Here is a 22,849-nt window from a genome sequence, read left to right as displayed (position 1 = left end):
ACAACGACATCATTTTCAAGCACGAGGTATGTGTGCCACACTAACAGCAAACAAACATCCTTCCACTCCCTCGTAATCACAAATAAAACAAAGAGCTGGAGCTTCGTGGAGGAAGTACCAGTGCGACAAACTGCTGTCGACTTCTGTTTATTTTGTCCCTTTTCGGCGTTCTCATTGTGTACAACGTACACATCGAGTGTCCGAGTTCAGAAGGCAAGCGTGCACCGTACATCGAACAGTTGGCTCGATCGACCAGCACACGGGCTGGACTTCGTTTTTGACGATGAGGCTGCGTTTACACGACAACGCACGGCCAGTTTTCCGTTTTCAGTCCCGCATTTCTTTTTTCGTTTTGGTGCATTTACACGATCAAAGCTGATCCGAGGTGGTCTCCGTTTGTATCGTTTCCGCGCGTCTACACGGGAGCAAAGGATCCGCAAAAGTTCGTCATGTGCCAAGTGTTGTCGTGGAAGCACCAATCACACTCCGGGAATAGGCCACAAAACAACACTCGTCACATGACGAAAATTATAAAAACAATTTTTTGGATTGTCGGATCCGTGTAAACGGCCGAAAACGAAAAACACGTGACGGAAAACGAGGCCAGCATACCGTTTCGACTGTTTACACACCCAAATTTATCCGGCAGAACTTTTCCGTTTTCAAATTCTTCCACCTTGGCCAGCGTTTTGGTTTTCTTCCGTTTTGGTGTACAACTTTTACGTTTTGCTCTTCGTACCGTGTAAATGAACCATGGATCCGAAAGGATTTTCTTGCGTTTTCACCCCCAGCGTTGTCGTGTAAACGAGGCCTGAATGTACGCGTGAAGGTCAAGTCCGGCGTGACGTCACTCGGTACTTCGGGACAATTTTGGGCACCTTCTTTTCAAGTTTTCACCCACTTCCAGCCATCGCAGAGAAAACGGATAACACCATCGTGATCAGGAGCCAAAGAACTACAAGATAAGACAAAGAAATTTTTTGGTGACAGTTCCCCTTTAAACTTCATCGGAGGGACTTCGGACCTGTTCGAGGCGATAGCTGAGAGTTTTCTCTACCATCTAAACCCTTCGATTGTTGATTTTGGTCAAGATTTGGCCGAGAACCGAAAGTTTGACTGCGCCCACATGCATACAAAATGCCCATGGTTCGAAATCGAACCATGGACTCCAAAGGGTTAACTTGTAAACTCTATGCCAACCGTTAAACACCTCTCGCTGTACTTCATGTTCCCTGGACTGCTAAAAATTGTGCCCATCCAACAAAGTCTGCCAATGTTCACACATATATTTTCATGAAATGCCTCCACTACATATTATTTGTTATCACAATTAAAATTATTCACACAAATTGAGTGTCAGCAGACACACATAACAAACATTTCTATGATAATAATTACTCAATCTGCGGACAGAACTGTGTCGTCCTTTGTGGACTCGTCAGCGCAGCACAGAGGAAATGAGGCCGAACCTGATAGCAATGGAAATAAAAATTTCCAATCAGGTCCGAACGTACCTATGATAATAATTACACCGCTTGCATGTCTTTATCTCTATACATTTCCTCATATAATTTCCTTCATCTTTCTGTGAGAACCGGACCTATGGGACGGTAAGAAGGCAATCATGCCTGTGCAATCGGTGAAGTAAAAATAAAAGTCAACAACAACAACAGTGAGCCCGACACGGATGACTAGGAGCAGGAGAGTGATGAAAGTGATGAAGAATCTGAGGGCAGTGGCAATGTGCAGGATGCAGAGTGCAGGGCTGTTTCAGGGGTGATTGCTGATAACGAGTGACTTGCCGGCGTGTAGTAGCAAGGAATGGAAGAGTTGGTGCACTGTACGTAACGGTGGTCGACTTTCAGTAGAGATGGCAGACTGCGGCTTGTGTTCAATGGCTGCATGGTACTTGCTTGATTTCGTTCATGTTGTGGCTTTCGTTTGCCATCATTTAGTTTGCTAATAATTCTACTGTACCGGTATTGCAATTTCGTAATTTTGCAGGGCTAAATTTTTGGCTAGAAATTGAATACATGTACTTTCCTTAATATACCGTACAAATCGAATACGACTTTTTTACTTCATTTCACAAAACACATTTTAAATTTGGCCTCAAGTATAACGCCATGGCTGTATAGGTGAGACTGGCTTTCTAATCGAATACAATGCAATGGCTTTAAAGGTGCGGACATACGGTAAGTTATTCAATGTATTTAGACCTGGTGTCAGTCTTAGCACATCATCAGGTCTAAGACCAAAACGTTGATTAATAATATTAGAAGTGAAGTAAATAGCAGCGCAAATATGAGTGGTGGCAGTCCGCCCAAAACAAACTGCAGGATCATTCCAAATAAGGATCTAAAGGGTTAAACCAAGAGTGCATAAACAAGAGTATGCAACTGTGGTTATGGGTCAGTGCGTGGTGCGCTGCCTTCATTACGTAACTTGCCTCCATCAAGCTCTGAAAGCATGCACTCAAACCCACAATTTCTTGTATGAGCCCATCCGGTTTTGCTCGATTCCTTCCGGCACCCACGCCAACTCTAAATTCTGGCATGTGAACTCCAGTTCCGTACAAAAGTTCATTTCAAACCAGAGGGAAGTGCGGTGTTTGATTTTCCGCAGTGCACATACTGCAGCTGAATGATGTAATGAAGGCAACGCGCTGTGCATCTGGCACATAGAAGAAAGATCACAGTTGCATACTCTTGTTTATGGACTCTTGGTTAAACTAATCCCTGAAGTTGAATGGCCTTAACCATTTCCATGCCGGCCCCTTTTTCTCTAGCAAACTGAATTTCCATCGCACCGACTCTCCTGGTGTTGTTTTGCGCAAAGCTCTGAACGATTTTTCTCTCATTCCAGTTCACCTCGATGTATTTTTCATTATCCTGGGCTTGTCGGAAAGACCAGGACCAAGCGAATCCATCTGGTAGCTCTCGGCAAAGCACTCATTAGTTTCACACCTCACTCAAGCGCATGCAGCGCACCTTGCACTATCATTTCTGTTGACTGCATGCACTTGCTTTGGAGCGTACTTCAATCCTGTTGCAGTCGACCATGCCAGTCAGGGTAGATATTCCGGCTAGTTGTGGTCGCGGTATGCAAGTCAGAGATGGCGCTTGGTAGACTAAAAGTCAGCCGCTGGCCCTGCAAGGCAGGTGGTCGCTGTATGCAGGTCAGATATGGCGCTTGGTAGACTAAAAGTAGGCCGCTGGCCGCGCAAGGTAGGTGGTCGCTGCATGCGGTGCAGTTTCTGTGTATCGCTGCATGCGGTGCATGGAAAAACGGTCCGTAAAACCAGAGGTAGCCTAAACCCGGTTTTATTGTAACTGCGAGGGCATGAATAAAATATCCAAGTTCGCTCGGCACTGTGATTTCTGTTTTCACACCGTGGCTGCTCTGCCCATCTGTGTCCTATTGCAAAGAACTTAGTTTTCCTGGAAAGCTGAGCAGAAACCCTTTCCAACAGTGTAGTGATTGCTGCAATTTAGGTTTGACGGAGTTACAATAGTATGTACAATTTGTCCACTACCCTATGCCCTGTGATAAACCGCGCAAACATCATGACGCATCAATGGGTCATTAGGAAATGGCTGAGTTTTGGCCTTTCAGTGACTTTCAGCCACCAACAAGCCAGCGTTTAGCCTTTCAGGGACGTTCAGCCACCAACAAGCCAGCGTTTAGCCTTTCAGGGACTTTCAGCCACCAACAAGCCAGCGTTTAGCATTTCAGGGCCTTTCAGGGACTTTCAGCCACCAACAAGCCAGTGTTTAGCACTGCCATTTCACAACATCTCAGTGTACATTTAGGTAGTGATAACAAACGAGCGTATCTATAACAAACGAGCGTATCTATAACAAACGAGCGTATCTATAACAAACGAGCGTATCTATAACAAACGAGCGTATCTATAACAAACGAGCGTATCTATAACAAACGAGCGTATCTATAACAAACGAGCGTATCTATAACAAACGAGCGTATCTATAACAAACGAGCGTATCTATAACAAACGAGCGTATCTATAACAAACGAGCGTATCTATAACAAACGAGCGTATCTATAACAAACGAGCGTATCTATAACAAACGAGCGTATCTATAACAAACGAGCGTATCTATAACAAACGAGCGTATCTATAACAAACGAGCGTATCTATAACAAACGAGCGTATCTATAACAAACGAGCGTATCTATAACAAACGAGCGTATCTATAACAAACGAACGTATCTATAACAAACGAGCGTATCTACAGTCCATTTCAAAACTATAGACGCGTACCTAGGCAAAAACCGTTATGCCAGCATCTATACCACATAAAATCTGTGATCACTTTGTGCATAAAATTTTCCAAATTGGGCGTCTGTTATCCAATCCTTTAGAAACTATATGAGAGTAATTGTGGAGCGATCCTGAGCAATATTCCGAAAACTATTCTCAAAAAGTTCCAGCCAAATTTGAAATATTTCAAAAACCCTACGCGTCTATAGTTTTGAAATGCACTGTATAACAAACGAGCGTATCTATAACAAACGAGCGTATCTATAACAAACGAGCGATCAGTTCCACTAACGAGCAAGCTATCGAGCGAGCTAACGAGTTTCATTGATGTGGCAAACAATGATTTTTAAAAAAAAAAAATTCCTAAGTTCGATTTTTTCAATTCAGCTGGTCGAAATTATCACCGCCGGCGTTTGGGGATGCTGCTGCTTCACTTCGGACTGCTGTTTGGTGTCGAGATGTCTTTTCAGCGCCGTCATTGAGCAGCCTTTGTAAGAATAGACCGTTTTGCAAACACTGTAGCCCTGTTCTTCGCTGCATCGCGGGAGAAAACTTCCAAATGTAACTTTCACTCGAATGGAGAGTTGACAGAAGTTTGCCCTGCAGCAGGTCAGCAGATGCGGAACAAGACATCAGTGGAGTCCACCAAAGCTGCAACGACAACTGAAACAACTCAGTGTCGTGCAGGCGGTATGCAGTCACTGTAACTGCGAGTGATTTTCACTTTGCGCGGGACTGGACTCTCGATCGACCAGGGAGTCGTAAAAAATTTCCGACTCCCCGCTCGACTTGTACTGCCATGTGTACAGATTACGGTGTACGGTGTTCGTTAGTGCAAACGAGCTGGCCGCACAAACGCGCCGAGTTTCTGGCGAGCGAGCTAACGAGTACCCGGTGAGATCGTTTAAACACTACATTTAGGGCGAGTTTGGTTGATACAACCTAGAACAGGATTCACCAGAACAGCGAATTTGGTTGGGACTGCACCTGTTCTAGGTCGGCCAGAACATGTTCTGCTTGCTCCGGCCTAGAGGCTGGAGCAGACCGAGCAGTTTCACTTGTTCACAGTCAAACCTGGCGGGAACATCGCCTTTGGTCCCAAATGATCACGTACATAAGCTTTTCGGTTGCACTTGGCATGTATTCGTTGTACCGTACAAAGTGACCATAGTGATTTGTACACATTTTGAAGAATGCAACAAGGTTTGCCACACTTTTCACAAAAATGTGCTGTTTCTGGAAGAGAGTTTGAGCTGGCATGAGGCTGCTCCATGTGCACCAGCTGTTTGATCCTGTTCTAGATCGTACCAACCAAAAGCGCCCTAAGTTTCAAAAATTTAAGTATAATTATCAAAGTGTGGGGAGCAAACACTTTCCTATCTCTTTCAAACTAAAATTTTTGAAATTCAGGGCTCACAGTAGGCATGCAGGATCGACAAAAGCGTCGTGCGAGGGCAGGTTTGGTGCACGTGAGTCGCGTGACCCCACGAGAGCACATATCGTGTACATCCTACGCATCCCAACAGAACAAAGAAGAGAAAGAACCTTGGTTTGAGTTGTAGCCTGTTCCTGTTCTTGTCTTGTACTTGTACTTGTAGAGCCGATGTTCGCGATATTTTGGTCGGACCTGTCCTTTCCTAGCTTCTCTCGGCATGCAGTGTCAAACCATTCTCGTTTCCGTTCGTCTCGATCTTGTGCTTTTAGGATCGTGCATACTCCAGTGGAAATAGTTTGCTTTATTATTTGCACTGGGAATTGCACCGCAACACTGAACAGTTACTGCCAGCCCTCGGCAACGACTTGCCTTTCACTGTGCCTTGTAGAATTGGTCCACCGAAGGAGAAGGCGAAAGGCAACCTGTGCTAGTCCCAGGAAATACATGTCATGTAGCCGCTGTTCGACCAAATGCTGATGCTACAATGAGCGATCGCGATGTTCCACAGGTAAGAAGACAAACAAACGAGTCAGAGCTCGCCAGGCATGTAACGCCGAGAACATACCACGCGGAGCTGCTGATCGGATGGAGGTGAATGGGACCAGCAAATCCGCCAGGCGTTAGTTGAGGGCCACTAAAGACCAGGTTTCCAGAGCTACCAGTTCCTCCATGATGGCGAAATGAGCTGCCACAAAAACTCCAGCGAGAACGAAAGCACAGCAACCAGCTCCGCGGGCGAACTGAGGAGAGAACACTGAAAAATCTGTGCGCAATGATTTTCTCTTCGACGGCACGCGTTGCTGTTCCGCTGCATGCATGCGTTTTTCTTGTTGTTTGATCTTCACAAATTTTCGCGCAAGAGGTTGCGCGCCGCTGGAACCTGGGGTTACTAAAATCAGTAGAGATCATCTCCCCCTTGGTGGATTTGGAAAATCTGTGGCTTAAAATTTTCAGGAGACGTCCCTGGCAAAGAAATTTACCGAGACGTTTTTGGATACTCCTTTCCAATAAGCCCATTGCGCATTGCCAAATATGGAAGGCATGAGTAATGCATGTGAGTACACTGGGATTAGGCTTTTCCACATTATTCGAAAAAATATTGGAAAGATGTGGATGTAAAACTCGATTTTTTTGGGGAATGATGTTATTCTCAAAAATGGATAGATTTGAAAAAAATCTAAAAAAATTCAAAAAATCACCCAATGTGCGAAAATTATTCACCCGTTGCCATGGCAACAAGATGGCTGCCAAATTCATTCGAAGCAGGGAGTCGTAAAATACCGGTATTTTACGACTCCCTGATTGAAGAGTTGTGGCCTCCCTGTAAAAAAAAAAGCATGACGTAGATCTACATGTTGGCATCAGCTCAGGGAACCCTAGTTACCCTACAGGACATGTACCCGTGCATGCATGCACATCATCATACACTGCTGCCTAGCGCCTGCCGGGCATATTTCGAGACTGACAAGAGTCAGGTTACGTCAGGTGCGGGGCAAGGTCAAGTCTTGCCAGCAGAAGAAAATGCCTGTAGTTAGTTTTGCTAACACTTGCAACTTGAACTTGTTGTTTTTGAAGAAAATCTGGCAAAAATCACGCCAAATTTGTTATTTTTGAAGAAAATCTGGCAAAAACCACGCAAACGTTGTTGTTTTTGAAGAAAATCTCACGAAAGATGCATTTTTACAACGGGGATTCATGTTTACCCCCAAGATGCAAAAATTATGCAAAACATAATGTGGAAAAGCCTAACTGGGATCAGGAATGCACTGTTCAACACCCCAGACGACCATGCCCAGGTGGCTGTGTGGGGTGTTATGTGAGTACACTGGGATCAGCAATGCACTGTTCAACACCCCAGACGACCATGCCCAGGTGGCTGTGAAGGGTGTTTATGGTACAAATTACGTCATTGCGCAATGGGCTTATAGTATTATACTGTACTATATCTCACGAAGTTTACGCATATGCTCTGGCATACCCGTGTGAGTAATGAAAATTTGTTTCGGTAAATCTTTGGGAACACATGTCGTCTGTGCCTGGGCCAAGTCCCAGCCTCGTAGAACCTAGCTGAAGTGCTGCTAACTCCTTCAAACACCCCCTACTTCGAGCAAAAATGCGACGAAATGCTGACTGCTAATTGGTCAAGCTGGCATTTTGGAGCACGTGCGCCACCCCCATCTAATCGACGCTTTTCTACGCAACTGTGAGCCCTGAAATTGTACACAAACACCCTCGGGCGCACCACCACCACTGCGCTAATACCGAGAAGGCACAACATCCAGTAAATTACTATTTCTATACCCAACATCCAGTAAAGTACTATTTCTATATACTAGGGGTGAAACGAGTACTGTAATTTCACAAATTTTCGGTGTACTTTTATTTTCGGTACTTTCGGTGCATCTGTTTCATACCTAAAATTGCAATACACCGAACAAACACTAACACACATAATCAATAAGGAAGTGCTTCTCTGTACCGAAAATGTCTGTTCACCTAACCTGGCCTTTTGCCCTCACACCGAAAATATTGCGCACCGAAAATTTCTGAAATTAGAGTATCTATTTTGACCAATCGATCACTCATTCATAATATTCGATCGAGTATCCGATTATTTCGAGTATTTTATCAAAATTCAAAAGCGCTCGATTTGTGAGTTCTCGACCAATCTGGAAGAAATTATCTGTGAACATAGAACAAAAGTCGCCAACGTATACAGAGTGTAAAGTAACGATTTTCACCAGTACTTTCAAACTAACGTTACTTGCCGTGGTGATCGCATCGTCCAAGTCAAAAAATACTGACTCAAAGGCATGCATAACGCATGCATACCAGTCGATGAGCGGTACAACAGAAGGTTTTGAAAAATAAAAGGCCAATTCTAAAAAAAACTAAAAAAACGGTCGAGTGCAAAATTTCGAATACTCGCTCGTTTGAAATTTTCGAACGAATACTCGAATATTCGAACTAATCGTTTCACCCCTACTATATACCCAACATCCAGTAAGGTACTATTTTTATACACCCAACATCCAGTAAGGGGCCTTCCGTAAATACCGATATCTATTTAGAAACGAAAACTAGTCGTTTCTCTTCAACCCCCCTCCCTCCCCTCCCTGAGAAACGAACACATACAAATGCTACATAGTAAGGACGTTTAGCAATGCGAAAATTCGAACTTTTGGTGGTGGTGATATTTCGCGAAAATCTATTTCGAAAAAGACAACTTGTGAGGTTTAGCAATGCGAAATGACTTTTTCTCGAAGTTATTCGAAACGTATAGTACCGTACCGTATATGCAGGTCAGTCTCAAGCAGGGGGCTGTAAAATTACTACTCCCTGTAGTCAAATGCGTACCGAGAAAAGAGAAAGTTACTTTCGCAAATCACTGCAGCTTCGCGTCCAAGTTTTCGAAGTTTCGAGCTTTTTTCCTGTACTCATTCCCAGACTCGAATTTTCTTTCGAACTTTCGCGTTGCTAAACATCCTTAGTATCGATATTTTTGGTCTTTTTCTGGACATGCTCACGCATGCAAAATGTACATCGATATTTTTCGACAAACGAACAGGCGCTCAACCCCCTCCCCCTCAACGAATAGTTTTTGCTTCTAAATAAATATCTATACTTACGGATGGCCCCTGAGGTACTATTTCTATATACCCAACATCCAGTAAAGTACTACTTACTCCGTTAACAAAAACATCGTGATGGATTTTGATGGATATGAAAACGCTTAGAACAAGTCAAGAACAGTTTGTATCGACTGCAAATCACTGAACGAAGGTAGTCCAGCCTATGGACAGCTTCTTTACAAGAGAACTTGTTGGCGGAATGAACAGAGAGTTCCGTTGGCGTCGCTTTCGCTCGACTCATTTTTGACCCTGCGTCGGTGTCATCATCGGTTGTACACGAGTCGTCATCTCTCTCTCGAGTCGTTGTTCAGCTCGTTTCAGCCTTGGCTCGGCTTCTTTGATCACACTCCGCTGAACTTGATGTCGCCGTCGTTCAAGTAAGTTGGCTCTCAAGCTGCGTGATCCGCCGCGGTGGCGATTACTCGTTTCCACCAGGGAGTCGTAAAAAATATTTTACGACTCCCTGGTTTCATCTCTGCTCTCCAGAACTCCTCGAAACGAGGAGTAAAGGCATAGCCAAACTGATTCCATTTTCTCTGATGAATACACCTGCCAGCACTGAACGGCAGTGGCTACCAAGTCCAGTCGACTTTCCTTAGCCTCGAGACTCGCGTCGGACTGCAGACTTCTGAAAGAATGCATGGTCATCAGCATTCGAATCTGGGCTTTGCGCAGGTTGAACAAGAACTTGGATTCAGAATTATTTCATTGTGCCGTGCGATCGGAGCAGCTCCTTGCTCACTCGCTCATTGTCTATCGCTCTCTATCGCTCTCTATCGCTCTCTATCGCTCTCTATCGCTCTCTATCGCTCTCTATCACTCTCTATCGCTCTCTATCGCTCTCTATCGCTCTCTATCGCTCTCTATCGCTCTCTATCACTCTCTATCACTCTCTATCACTCTCTATCACTCTCTATCACTCTCTATCACTCTCTATCACTCTCTATTACTCTCTATCACTCTCTATCGCTCTCACACTCAGTGCTAGAGTAGTAGAGGCCAAGCAGCGCAACACCCCCCCCCCCTCCCCCCTCCCCGGACAAGTGGTATTTCAGTTTCGCTCGCCATGACTGTCATCACCTATGTTGCCACAGCCCAACCATCGATTTCGCACGGCTTGTTGTGAAAGGTCGCTTTCCTTGCATCGTACCTCTTTCATGGCATGCCAGGGAAGGCCGAGAAAGTGATCGCGACTCATTTCACAGCAGTTTGTGCGCACAGCAGTCCCTCAAAAATCCATCACGAAGTTTTTGTTAACGGAGGAAGTATTTCTATATACCCAACATCCAGCAAGGTACTATTTCTATACCCAACATTTCTATTCACCTAACCGTACCTGCTGGTTGGTTTGGTGAACCTGCAGTTTGTCGTGTCAAACGCGATCGAAAACTTGCTTCCTCGGTGTTAGCTAAAGTCTGCACATCAGACACGGCTGAGATAGCGAAATCACGTGACCTCCAATTGGAAAATCTAGCAAAGCGTGGCTGGTAGGAATAGGCCTTGAACATTCCAACATGCAAATCACTTCCAAGGTGATCTCGAATCTAAAACACAAACACACACACACACACACACACACACACACACACACACACACGCGCATGCACATGTACACACATGTCAGTATATACAATAGATCTTCGACTACAATACACCATCACATACATGTACATGCACTAAGGGACCATGTGATAGACTGAATCCTCAACAAGGTGATAGACTGAATCCTCAACAAGGTGATAGACTGAATCCTCAACAAGGTGATAGACTGAATCCTCAACAAGGTGATAGACTGAATCCTCAACAAGGTGATAGACTGAATCCTCAACAAGGTGATAGACTGAATCCTCAACAAGGTGATAGACTGAATCCTCAACAAGGTGATAGACTGAATCCTCAACAAGGTGATAGACTGAATCCTCAACAAGGTGATAGACTGAATCCTCAACAAGGTGATAGACTGAATCCTCAACAAGGTGATAGACTGAATCCTCAACAAGGTGATAGACTGAATCCTCAACAAGGTGATAGACTGAATCCTCAACAACAAAATTATTATCTTTATTCTCACGGTGGCCGTAGCCAATAAGAGAGAGAGACAGTACTATGTGTTATCAATCAGAGTGGGTGCAATAAACCAGGAGAAACAGTGGCTAGTGGCAGCCGTGGTTTGGGTGCTTCATTTAAGTAAAGACGAGGAGGGAAGTATATCCATTGCGAGGGCAGGTAGGCGATATACCTTGATTAAAATACTATACCTAGGCTGGGCTACAGCGGGGGTTGGAGCATGTGCAAATAGATGATGCTATGATCGGGGTAACTTCTCTTTTGAATGCATTTATTTCTCGGAGGGAGTAACAGTGTGGTGACAGGTGGTTGTACTGAGTGCATGCTGAGTACAAGGGTGAACGTTGAAGGCGGGTGGAGTGGGTGGTAGGGAGGGCAAAGACTCGATGACGCCTCAATTCTCGGCTTGGTGGCTCGGTGATGTAGCCTGAGGTCGCAAGCTGGATGTGTGGCGGGGATCGTTTGACAGCGATGGTGTGTGCAAAGAGTAGCTGCTTGAGCTTCCTGCGGGATGAGAGGGTAGGCCAAGTGACGTGGTGGAGTAACGAACTGTGGTGGCAAGGACTGAAGAGGGGGAGTCGGAGGCAGAGTTTTGCTGACCGCCGTTGGAGACGTTCGAGGGCATCTTGTTGCTGAACATTCATAGCTGACATAGCCAGAGAACCATATTCGATAACGGGGCGTATATACGTGGTGTACAGTGCTGACAGGGCGGTGGGTGAAAGACGTCCACGAATCCGTCTCAAGAGGTGGAGAGTGCGCGCAACTTTGCTCTCGATGTGCTGGATGTGGGCATTCCACTTCAGGTCGGTCTGAACGATGATACCCAGGTGTCGCTGGCTCTGGACTCTGTTCAGTGTTTTGCCTTTCAACGTTATTGTCAGGGGAAAAGCACCGCACAGTGTCATCACGACCGTCTTCGTTTCGTTGACGGTCAGCTGCCAGGTGTCGAGCCACGTAGCGGCTTTAGTCACACTGGACTGGAGCGCTCGCTCTGCTGCCGCTGCTGAGTGGTCGCTAGCGATTAAGGCGGTGTAGTCGGCGAAGAGGCTACTTCGTGTGGCTTGGGAGTTGCAAGCTGGCTGCTGCTGGTAGGTCCATCGTGTATACGAGGAATAGCAGCAGGCCGAGTACCGATCCCTGAGGGACTCCTGCAGGGATGTCAAGCCAGTCGGAGGCTGTGCTTCCGATTCGGACCCGCTGCCTCCGGCCCAGGAGGTAGCTCCCAAACCAGCGGAGTGCTGCACCCCTTACGCCATGGTGTTCAAGCTTGTGCAAGAGGCCACGGTGCCACACGCGGTCGAAGGCCTTAGAGAGGTCAAAGAAGCAGACGTGGACTGACTTCTTGACCTCAAGGTCCGCAGCAAGTTCGTGCAGCAGGCGGCTTATTTGGTACTCTGTGCTGTCGTTCTTCCTGAAGCCTGACTGTTCTGGAGGAAGATGGGGTTGGATGTGCCTGTAGAGAGCTTTGTGGGCGATTCTTTCTTGCAGTTTTGATACGACGGGTAGGAGGGAGATAGGACGATAGTTTGTGGGACAGGCTCGACTGCCCTTCTTGAAGAAACGAGTAATCGCCACCGTGGCGGATCACGCAGCTTGAAAGTCAGCTTACTTGAACGACGGGGAGATCAAGTTCAGTGGAGTGTGATCAAAGAAGCCGCCGAGGCAAGGCTGAAACGAGCTGAACAACGCCTCGAGAGAGATGACGACTCGCGTACAGCAGATGACGACAGCGACGCAGGGTCAAAAATGAGTCGAGCGAAAGCGACGCAAACGGAACACTCTGTTCATTCTGCCAACAATTTCTCTTGTAAAGACACTGTACATAGGCTGAGCTACCTTCGTCCATTGATTTGCAGTCGATACAAACTGTTCTTGAGCTGTTCTAAGCGTTCTCATAACCATCAAAAATCCATCACGAAGTTTTTTGTTAACTGAGGAAGCAAACAGCTTCTAAAACATTTAAAAACTTTGCACTGCGTGCACGTGACAAAATAGAAAAACAATCTTCTAAGTACACTGTGCCACATTCAGGATGCTCTGACAAATGACAAGCAATGGACGAATCATACTCTCAGAACAAACATTAGAACAATCAGAATGTTCAGTGGACAAGTCCTACATCAAATGCGTAGTGGACTCAGGCTTAGCTGTGTGTATGTACCAGTACAAACACACAAGTACAGAAGAGTACTCCCTATTCGCCTGTATGAAGTAAGAGATGAAGTAAGACACCAAGTAAGGGGCATAGGCATTTCGGAGCCAGACGAAATAAAGAGCCAGGCAAAATTTGGAGAAACTACTGAACCGTGACATTTACCTTCAACAACTGAATGATGATGGATGACACCAAGAGTACAACTGAATGATGATGGATGACACCAAGAGTACATAACCCCCAAGAGTGTGCAACTCCCTGCACAACCTCTATAATATGCTGCGACGGCAGAACTTCACATCACGTGACGCTGGCAAACAGTGCAAAGTGACCACAAGAGAGTTGAACCCAAAGCAGGGTTGTGTACAAGCCTGTATCTATCATGCACAGGGTTCAACTTCATCATGTAATGTGAAGTTCTGCCATCGCTGACCCCATAGCTGGAGTTGCACACTCTTGGGGGTTATGTACTCTTGATGATGCCTAACACATCAGTCTATAATTATAGGACAATGGTCGGATTAGTCCTCGGGAGAATATTTTCATAATCCCCGCGGCGCTGCATGCCTCGGCTCCGTGCACTGTCCTATACATACCAGGCCATGCCAGGCCGTGTCATAACAGGCGCATTGCATCTCAACATTTAGCAGTACATAAGTATTCTAAGCACCAGAATATCGAGTGCACTGCTAGGAACACAACAGTCATTTCATGGACTCATACAGTCACTTCATGGACTCATACAGTCACTTCATGGACTCATACAGTAGCATTGGGGACTCATACAGTAGCATTGGGGACTCATACAGTAGCATTGGGGACTCATACAGTAGCATTGGGGACTCATACAGTAGCATTGGGGACTCATACAGTAGCATTGCGCGGTGAAGAACGTGTGGTCTCTACTTTCAGCTGGTCGTGCTCTTATATTCGAGATGCCAGCGTTTTCTATCTTATTAGAGAGGTTCCGGAGTACGATTTTTCGTGCCAAAATCCGTAGAGGCACTACTGATTTTTTAGACGTCGTTTGCAAGCAGTGAAATGTTCCGGAGTACGGAACTTATGTGTTTGCCGTCATTGCCCAGGTTACGATCGCAAACATGTCATATTCCCGCGCTATGCTTTTTTATTTTGAAAATTTGTACCGAAGTCAACTCGCAGAAAATCGATGTTTCTCGTACCAAATTTGTACGCGAAAGGTCTTTCTGCACTGGATGACGCAAAATCTCCATACATGGTTCGTATGAAAGCCAGTCCACACGGATTCTCCGTGCCGAAAAATCGTATGAAGCATGCCTCGAAAAAATTGGTAGCGCCCATACGGATTTTGGCACGGAAAATCTTACCCGGAACCTCTCTAGTATGCACTTCTACACTCACACAGTAGTCAAGATAAACTGTGTATGCAGGATTACATCAGCACCACAGATAAACTGTGTATGAGGGTTACATCAGCACCACAGATAAACTGTGTATGCAGGGTTACATCAGCACCACAGATAAACTGTGTCTGCAGGGTTACATCAGCACCACAGATAAACTGTGTATAAACACCACAGATAAACTGTGTATAAACTTGACAGAATAAATTGAACTAGATATACTGTACAATGCACAGAGTGCAATGTACTCTCGTACAGACAGAGTGCAATGTACACTCGTACAGACAGAGTGCAATGTACTCTCGTACAGACAGAGTGCAATGTACTCTCGTACAGACAGAGTGCAATGTACTCTCGTACAGACAGAGTGCAATGTACTCTCGTACAGACAGAGTGCAATGTACTCTCGTACAGACAGAGTGCAATGTACTCTCGTACAGACAGAGTGCAATGTACGCTCGCACAGACAGAGTGCAATGTACGCTCGTACAGACAGAGTGCAATGTACGCTCGTACAGACAGAGTGCAATGTACGCTCGTAAAGACAGAGTGCAATGTACAGACAGAGTGCAATGTACGCTCGTACAGACAGAGTGCAATGTACGCTCGTACAGACAGAGTGCAATGTACGCTCGTAAAGACAGAGTGCAATGTACAGAGAGAGTGCAATGTACGCTCGTACAGACAGAGTGCAATGTACGCTCGTACAGACAGAGTGCAATGTACAGACGGAGTGCAATGTACACACAGAGTGCAATGTACAGACAGAGTGCAATGTACAGACAGAGTGCAATGTACAGACAGAGTGCAATGTACAGACAGAGTGCAATGTACAGACAGAGTGCAATGTACAGACAGAGTGCAATGTACTGTACATTGTACACTTCTGGACGGTGTTTACTCGGCGGAAATGTGTGCCTAGTCGCGACCAGGAAACACTGAATTTACCGACACAGTGGTTACCTAGGTGTGGCAAATTCCTGTAGATGCTAGGACACCAGTTCGGCAGTACAATGTACTTCACGCCGGGAACATCTTGGTTGACGCGCACCAGAGAATGAGGAAAAATAACCAGGATGGCTCGGAAAAAGGACGTCTTCTTCACGTGTCTTTCCGAGCATCAAAAACCAGAGTCGTTTAGTCTACCAACCCAAGTCTGGAGCTACCCCCCCCCCCCCCCCTCCATAACTGAAAACTCCACAGTCTCTGTAGAGTGTACTGGCCAGGCACAAGTATTGCTGTACATCCATCAGCATGAACTCGAGTGCGTAGCCGCTATGACTGAACGGCTGCTGGCTTGCGCGACCGTCCCCATTTAAAAAAAATGGTGGTACACGTAATTTGAAATCTGAATGTCACACTTTACTTACAGCACTAGAAGAGACAAGGTATCTCATGGATCGATGAAAGACACGCTCGGGTGATACTGTCAGTAACCGTCTAGCTACCAGGCCCAATGCCAGGCACATAGTACCAGAGAGAAAACCACCCACAAATACTCCTAACTTCCAGCTGTCCACTGCAGAAAGCAAAGTACCCACACACACACACACACACACACACACACACACACACACACACACACACACACACACACACACACACACACACACACACATACACACATACACGCATACACGCATACACATAAACACACACACACACCGTACACATATACACACACATACGCACGAGACACACACACACACACACACACACACACACACACACACACACACCGTATGACATACTTGTTCAAACACTCATCAGTATTTATGTAGCCATTTATGGGCATTACTTCATAAAATGAGAGCACAGACTGAGCCTGAGCCTTAATATCACTGTCTGTGATGTGATGAAGGATATGCTACAATCGCATATCGCTTGTCAGGACGATAGTGATTCTGACAGACCAGACCACCTCGGAAATTGACTACTTTGCCCGATCCGAAAGGCAGTCGGAATTTTGAGGTTCCGCTGTATATGCATGTGCACTATAAATGAACTACAAGCAGAAAACTGTACACATCATTGATAAGCGCTAAGATTAAACTGTACACATCATTGATATGCGCTAACATCAAACTGTACTCCAATGATGTGCGTTACACGTCAACCGTCAACTTGTACTTCATTCATGTGTGTTGCACGTCACACATCAAACTCTACTCCAATGATGCGGGTCACACATCACACATCAAACTCTACTCCAATGATGCGGGTTACACATCACACATCAAACTCTACTCTACTCCGTTCGTCACACGTCACACATCCAGAGGTCTAGCCAGGATTTTATGCCAGCCGGCCAACGTTCTGAGTTAAAATGCATCGTTCTGGGGGCTGCGCCCCCAGACCCCGCCATCAGTCACATATCCACACAGACACACACACACACACACACACACACACACACACACACACACACACACACACACACACACACACACACACACACACCACTACAAATCTTTCATTGCAGCTTGCATCTCCTTTCGCTTCGTCCAATTATGGGCATTCATCAGGCAGTTGTGACAATGTGATTATAGGTATTAAAATAAACAAAATATGAAAAAGGAAGCAAACAGCTTCATGAGCATGGATCATGATTGTGTTCACCAACGTCATGTCTGCATGCAGTGTACATTGGTCATCTGACAAGACCCAGCCTAGCCACAGCCTGTACACCACCAGAAGCAGCGAACCATGACCCAACCTGTTACATTTTACTGACGTACTCAAGTGCATACTCAAGTGCATTTGAACTTGAGTGAAGAGCTAGCACTGAGCCTGAGTAGCCAGTGCTACGTACTGTACTGTACATACCTACACCTAGGATATGGGTTGTACTCCACCATCTTGACTCAAGTGCTAGTGCAGTGCACTACAGTTTACATGGGGGTGACTGCAGCCAGCAAAAAATTACCCTTGGAGCTGTCTCAGCGCCCTCCCAGCCGGCACTGAGCGGCTTTGGCTAGATCACTGCACATCAAACACAAACTCTACTCCAATGATGCTGTTACACATCACACATCAAACTCTACTCCGTTCGTCACACATCACACATCAAACTCTACTCCATTCGTCACACATCACACATCAAACTCTACTCTAATGCTGTGGATCACACATCACACATCAAACTCTACTCCGTTCGTCACACATCAAACTCTACTCCAATGCTGTGGATCACACATCACACATCAAACTCTACTCCGTTCAAACTCTACTCCAATGCTGTGGATCACACATCACACATCAAACTCTACTCCGTTCGTCACACATCACACATCAAACTCTACTCCAATGATGCGGCTCACACGTCACATATCGCCCAAGGGACTTGTGATGGCATGTGATAGCACATGAAAAACTTTCTTTCTTTCACAGGTGTCACAGGTTGCAACCTCAGAGAGTGGTAGAGCATTTCAAGAAATGCTCAAGACACACATGTCAAATCCAGTCTGCAGGAAATGCATGCGCTCCCAAGTATGGAGGAATACACATTCTCTCAAGGTGACAAATTTCAAATGATTCAAACACAGAGGAAAGTCAAGTACAGCAATAGCGGTAAAACCACGCCTGGTGAAATGTAGGGAAATACACACCGCCCACACAAATCTCTCCCTCTCCCTCCCCCTCCCTCCCTCCCTCCCTCCCTCTCTCTCTCTCTCTCTCTCTCTCTCTCTCTCTCTCTCTCTCTCTCTAAGCTGCAAGTTTCTGGTCAGGAGTACTCCTTCTCTAACCACCATCATCAGTGTACGCATGGTCACAGGTGTCTGGTCGATGCACGGCTGGTGATAAAGTGCGCCTTTACAGAACCTTGCAACTTAGAGAGCGTTGTGTGGGCAGGAATGTATTTTCCACCATTTCGCCTGGCGGGTGTGTCTTCACCACATCTCTCTACTGTATGACATGATGCTGCATTGATGTCTTCACAATATTCTACAGAGGAAAGTCAAAAATGAGTTATAACAGCAGATATAGTCCAACTCCCCAGACACCGACGTCCCTAAGGGCGCGCTCACACTGCGACCAAAACCAGCGTCCATGCGGCCATGCGGCCAAGTTGCATGGCAACGGCATGAACTTGACCAAAACGTCGCGGTCACGTTTCAAGTCGTGACTGCGACCTCCGGAGGGGGGTGCCACGACTTGGTGGCAACATGATCGTAGACGTGAAGCGTATTTGCGTACAACCTGGCCTGAAGTATGTTCAATTTCTCAAATTCCGGTGTGTTGATTGAACTTGATTCATGAAACTCGGCAGTTGTCGATGTAATCCTCCACATTTGCACATTTATAAAATTTTGTAGTTGTGGTCTTGCACGCACGCACCGCCATATATGCATTCTTTGCCCTTTTTGGACGATGCCAATTTTGTTTTTGTTTTTGTAGTTACTTCGTTGTCAGTTGATCAGGTCAGTGATCAATTTCTACAGTGCACTCGTTTAATACGATGGCAGCTTGGTCTGGCTTTTCGGTTTGGGAAATCATCGTTCTCTACTTTTCTGCGATGATGGAATGCCATACCTCAGGACATTTCAGTTACATATCATCGGAAAATACAGTTCTCATCTCGGCAACAGACGAAAGAAACCACTACCGGAATTTCCACTGCACTGGCACTTGCTCTGACCATGAGGTCAGGAAAGCGAAAGCGCTTGGCTGTCAGCAGCAGTCCCTCAAGAGTCCAAACCTACCTGATTGCATGAATTATTTTCGTCGACTTCAAGAATACGAGCCACGAGGCACTTCCTCCAACGCATATGCAACATGCGAAAAACTACATCCAAAACGGGCCACAACTTTATTAGGAAACGCACGAACTCTTTTGGATACGAACTGCAAATCGTAAAGTTTGTGTGACAACTTCACGTCTACGCGTGTACGAGTCCTAGTGTGAGCACGACTGCCACGTTTCTGCGTTTTGCTGACGCATGGACGCGTGCTCATGGTCGCAGTGTGAGCGCGCCCTAATCGGGCACGTCCGTCAACCGCGCACCTTTCTGACCCATTTAGTCACAAAAACGGCTCAACGAAAACCGGCCCCAAAACAGTCACATTGATGTGGCATAAACATCTGGACATGCATTCGGCAAGTATGCAAGTTCTGAGTTACGGGAAATTCCTAGTTACCAGCAGTGCTAGGTCCCAACCTGACCGAATTAGGTACGGGCAGTGCTAGGTCCCAACCTGACCGAATTAGGTACGGGCAGTGCTAGGTCCCAACCTGACCGAATTAGGTACGGGCAGTGCTAGGTCCCAACTAGTTACAGGCAGTGCTAGGTCCCAACCTGACCGAATTAGGTACGGGCAGTGCTAGGTCCCAACCTGACCGAATTAGGTACGGGCAGTGCTAGGTCCCAACCTGACCGAATTAGGTACGGGCAGTGCTAGGTCCCAACCTGACCGAATTAGGTACGGGCAGTGCTAGGTCCCAACCTGACCGAATTAGGTACGGGCAGTGCTAGGTCCCAACCTGACCGAATTAGGTACGGGCAGTGCTAGGTCCCAACCTGACCGAATTAGGTACGGGCAGTGCTAGGTCCCAACCTGCCCGGACTAGTTACCAGCAGTGCTAGGTCCCAACTAGTTACAGGCAGTGCTAGGTCCCAACCTGCCGGGACTAGTTACAGGCAGTGCTCGGTCCCAACCTGCCCGGACTAGTTACAGGCAGTGCTCGGTCCCAACCTGCCCGGACTAGTTACGGGCAATACTCGGTCCCAACCTGACCGGACTAGTTACGGGCAGTACTCGGTCCCAACCTGCCCGGACTAGTTACAGGCAGTGCTAGGTCCCAACCTGCCCGGACTAGTTACGGGCAGTACTCGGGCAGTACTCGGTCCCAACCTACCTGGACTAGTTACAGGCAGTGCTCGGTCCCAACCTGCCCGGACTAGTTACGGGCAGTGCTAGGTCCCAACCTGCCCGGACTAGTTACGGGCAGTGCTAGGTCCCAACCTGCCCGGACTAGTTACCAGCAGTGCTAGGTCCCAACTAGTTACAGGCAGTGCTAGGTCCCAACCTGCCGGGACTAGTTACAGGCAGTGCTCGGTCCCAACCTGCCCGGACTAGTTACAGGCAGTGCTCGGTCCCAACCTGCCCGGACTAGTTACGGGCAATACTCGGTCCCAACCTGACCGGACTAGTTACGGGCAGTACTCGGTCCCAACCTGCCCGGACTAGTTACAGGCAGTGCTAGGTCCCAACCTGCCCGGACTAGTTACGGGCAGTACTCGGGCAGTACTCGGTCCCAACCTACCTGGACTAGTTACAGGCAGTGCTCGGTCCCAACCTGCCCGGACTAGTTACGGGCAGTGCTAGGTCCCAACCTGCCCGGACTAGTTACGGGCAGTACTCGGGCAGTACTCGGTCCCAACCTGCCCGGACTAGGCCGGACTAGGGGAGTTTGACTGTAGTGTGGTAAGTGGTTTGTTGGTACAGTCACCAGTTCACCACACAGCCAGGAATCAAACAACATGACCAGCCTGTCACATATCTCTTATTGGCCACTGGCTAGCGTCAGACCAAAGACACAAATACAAAAACAAACACAGCAGCAGCAGCATTGGCTACGACGACAGCGACAACACGACTGCAACAAACAGCAGTGGCCATGACGACAGCAACAACACGACTGCAACAAACAGCAGCAGTGGCCACGACGACAGCGATAACACGATGGCAACAAACACAGGATTTTCTTACCGAAAGTTACCTTGGTGAAGTATTTTGTCAAGCGAATTGACAAATGTGACAAGACGTATGCTACCGTACCAACTACAGGAGAACATAACATGCAGCAGAAAGCAGGACAGTAACAAAAAAACTTATTCCCGTAGCTATGCAAAAGACGTTACTTCAGTAACGTCTGGCGCTAGCCAGGGTCTACACAGCTTTAATTCCGTGTTTGTTTGTTTGTTTGTGCCATCGGCATGCCTGGCGCTAACAGTTATCCCGTACCTGTCCCGTACCGTACCATCAAGGACAGCTGGCCACAATATTCAAATAGGGCTTCAAATGCAAGATCATAACGTGAAGCAACTTGGAAGAATGAGTATGTATGCGAACTGTATCCGGGGAGTGCATGCAGGGCGATAGTGCGGGTTCGAATCCTAGGTTGTCTTGAAAAAAAATAGGAGAAACGAAAATTAATAACATCCCTATGCTTTTTTTTGCCTAGGTCAGCAAATTGGTAGACGGTGTCGCATTACCCTCGAATGCAAATTTTGTCTTTCGCTCAGGGCCCTACGCTATGCTTTTTTGCCTAGCTCATCATGCATGTTATTCGAACAGATGGAAACTTTTGCAATACAATGATGTAGCCGATCAGTTCGTTGTGGTATGGTTGGGCATTGTAGCCGTCATGGTCAACGTAAAATACTACAGCCAATCAATGGAAAAAACATTTCCATCAGTTCTAATAACATGCATGATGAGCTAGGCAAAAAAGCATAGCGTAGGGCCCTGAGCTTCCAAGCTCTCTCGTTTCAGAAGCTGTGGAATGCGCCAGGGTCCTCACCTATTTACTTCCTATGAAGTGTGTACGTTAGTGTATGGCATGTCCGGGCTGGCATGAACCACACGAGTGGCCATGGTGTGTAGGTCACGTACCAGCACAAGTGTGTATCTAGTGTGCAGGTTAGTACAACGAGAGAGCTGCCAGCTCACAGTCCTTGCTATACTTGGTCTTTGCCTAGGTCATGATATGTGGTACCCGGCCGGGTACCGTACTCGGGCCATTAGTGCACAGGGGCGCTATTTCTTTTTTTAAGTCCATCACAAGCGGAGCAATATTCAAGAGGGCATTATTTGCTCAATGATGGTGCATTTACGTCACCCAGCATAAAAACAAAGAAGGCAGAGAGCAGGGTCTAAAGTTCACTC

The 22,849-nt window shown here is 46.7% G+C and overlaps 1 protein-coding gene across 3 annotated transcripts in view; it reads right to left on the bottom strand.

The window, feature by feature from the left end:
• LOC135817063 (uncharacterized) overlaps window positions 1-22,849 on the bottom strand; it is a 66,989-nt gene that overhangs the window by 41,266 nt on the left and 2,874 nt on the right. For all 3 annotated transcript variants that reach the window (XM_065330163.1, XM_065330164.1, XM_065330162.1), the window contains exons 2-4: window positions 21,671-21,742; window positions 16,330-16,478; window positions 10,689-10,896 (exon numbers count right to left, since the gene is read on the bottom strand). In XM_065330163.1, coding sequence (XP_065186235.1) covers window positions 10,689-10,896; window positions 16,330-16,478; window positions 21,671-21,742 — 429 coding nt within the window. The remainder of the gene's footprint in view (window positions 1-10,688; window positions 10,897-16,329; window positions 16,479-21,670; window positions 21,743-22,849) is intronic.

The sequence above is a fragment of the Sycon ciliatum genome, chromosome 5 (assembly GCF_964019385.1).
Source record: "Sycon ciliatum chromosome 5, ocSycCili1.1, whole genome shotgun sequence".
Classification (NCBI taxonomy): Eukaryota; Metazoa; Porifera; class Calcarea; order Leucosolenida; family Sycettidae; genus Sycon; species Sycon ciliatum.
This window is presented reverse-complemented; position numbering and strand designations above follow the sequence as displayed.